This window comes from Grammomys surdaster, unplaced genomic scaffold (assembly GCF_004785775.1).
Source record: "Grammomys surdaster isolate TR1022 unplaced genomic scaffold, NIH_TR_1.0 317, whole genome shotgun sequence".
Taxonomy (NCBI): Eukaryota; Metazoa; Chordata; class Mammalia; order Rodentia; family Muridae; genus Grammomys; species Grammomys surdaster.
Genome location: NW_021604736.1, coordinates 245,399 through 247,114, shown reverse-complemented (window position 1 = coordinate 247,114; position 1,716 = coordinate 245,399). Strand labels below are relative to the sequence as shown.

General features: G+C 46.4%; 1 protein-coding gene across 1 annotated transcript in view; it reads right to left on the bottom strand.

Annotated features, from left to right (window-relative positions):
* LOC114629832 (protocadherin gamma-B1-like) overlaps positions 1 to 1,408 on the bottom strand; it is a 1,472-nt gene extending 64 nt beyond the window's left edge. Inside the window, exon 1 of the mRNA XM_028777950.1 lies at positions 7 to 1,408. Coding sequence (XP_028633783.1) covers positions 7 to 1,347 — 1,341 coding nt within the window. The 5' untranslated portion in view covers positions 1,348 to 1,408. The remainder of the gene's footprint in view (positions 1 to 6) is intronic.
* Between the last annotated feature and the right edge of the window lie 308 nt (positions 1,409 to 1,716).

Sequence of the window (1,716 nt, the reverse complement as noted above, 5' to 3'; positions counted from 1 at the left end):
GTGGACCAAGTAGGAGGCCTGGTGGAAAACCGGTGCATTGTCGTTGATATCTGTGATGTGCACGGTAACACATGTCTTGGAGGAAAGCGAAGGCTTGCCACTGTCAGTAGCTGTAATAGTGATGTTGTACTCTGGGGCCTGTTCCCGGTTTAGGGCCTTGTCAATCACCAACTTGTAATAATTCTTGGAGGTGGGTTGTAATTTGAAGGGAAGATCTTCCTGAATACGGCATGTCACCAGACCATTTTGTCCAGAATCTCTGTCTCGAACTTTAATGAGGGCTATTACTGTTCCAAGGACTGAATCCTCTGGAATTTGGTTAGAAAAGGACATGAATGTCACCTCTGGGGCATTGTCATTCTCATCAAGAATTTCGATCTGAACATTACAGTGAGCCGTGTACACTCCTCCGTCCTTGGCCTCTACACCCAATGTGTATCTACTCTTTTCTTCAAAATCCAATGTACCATTAGTTGTGATAGCTCCAGTGTTTGGATTGATACTGAAGATGAGGTTAGTACTTGCTGGGACATTAAGGAAGGCATAGGTGATTTCTCCGTGAATACTCTCATCCTGGTCCGTGGCTGTAACTTGCAGCACTAACGTTCCTGGGGGCATGTTTTCTCGAAGGCTAACTTTGTAAGTGTCCTGGCTGAACACTGGAGCATTATCATTGGCATCGGTGACTTTGATCCAGATCTGGGTGGTGCTGCTTAGGGGTGGGTCTCCACCATCCATGGCGGTCAGTATTAAGTGATGGGAGCTCTGATGCTCCCTGTCTAGAGGTTTTTCCAGCAGCAATTCTGGGTATTTACTTCCATCAGGACTTTCCTTCGTTGACAGGGAGAAGTGTGGATTGGGGCTGATAGTGTACATCTTCAGTGAGTTACTTCCCACATCTGCATCTCGTGCAGAGTCCAGAGGGAATTTTGCCCCTGCTAAGGCTGACTCACAGATCTCCAATTCAATGCTTTTCCCAAAGAAATGTGGTGCATTATCATTAATGTCTTGGATGGCAACAGTTACATGGAAAATATTCATCGGGTTTTCAGTAACAGATTCAAATTCCAGTGCACACTCAGATTTCCTCCCGCAAATCTTTTCTCTGTCTATCCTGCCGCTCACTAACAAATCCCCGCTTTCTGCACGAACGCTGAAATAATCCTCTGCACTAACTCTCAGTTTTCGAGCTGGCAATTCTTGGATACTGAATCCTAGATCCTTGGCGAGATTCCCCACCAGAGAGCCCTTGGCTAGCTCCTCCGGAATGGAGTAGTGGATGGGCTGGGAGAGGGCGCCACAGAACAAAGGCACCAGGAAATGAAGCAATACCTGATTTGCCATCATTCCAAAGCCGCCGGGGTCGCTCTGCCGTTCTAACCTCGTCAGGAAGCTTCTTTTCGAGGTTTTTCTGGGATTTTAAAGCCCTGGATGTTTGTGATTTGAGGGCAAGATTTGTCAGGCGCTTGAAGAGAGCACAGAATCCGGACAGATGTTCTCGTGGGTGCCGGAAAAAGCAAGCAAGCCCTCGCTAGACCCTGCGGAATGGAGAACCTTGCTCTTCCCTTTGGTCAACAGCGTCACCTAATGGTTGTCTTGTAAAACTGCGTCTCGTGCAGCTATTTATCAAAGCTTTTGTTTTGACTTTTAATTTACAACCAGGTATTCACATTTCCCCCTTTGGTTTAGATATTTTGTTTATTATCATTTCATGAA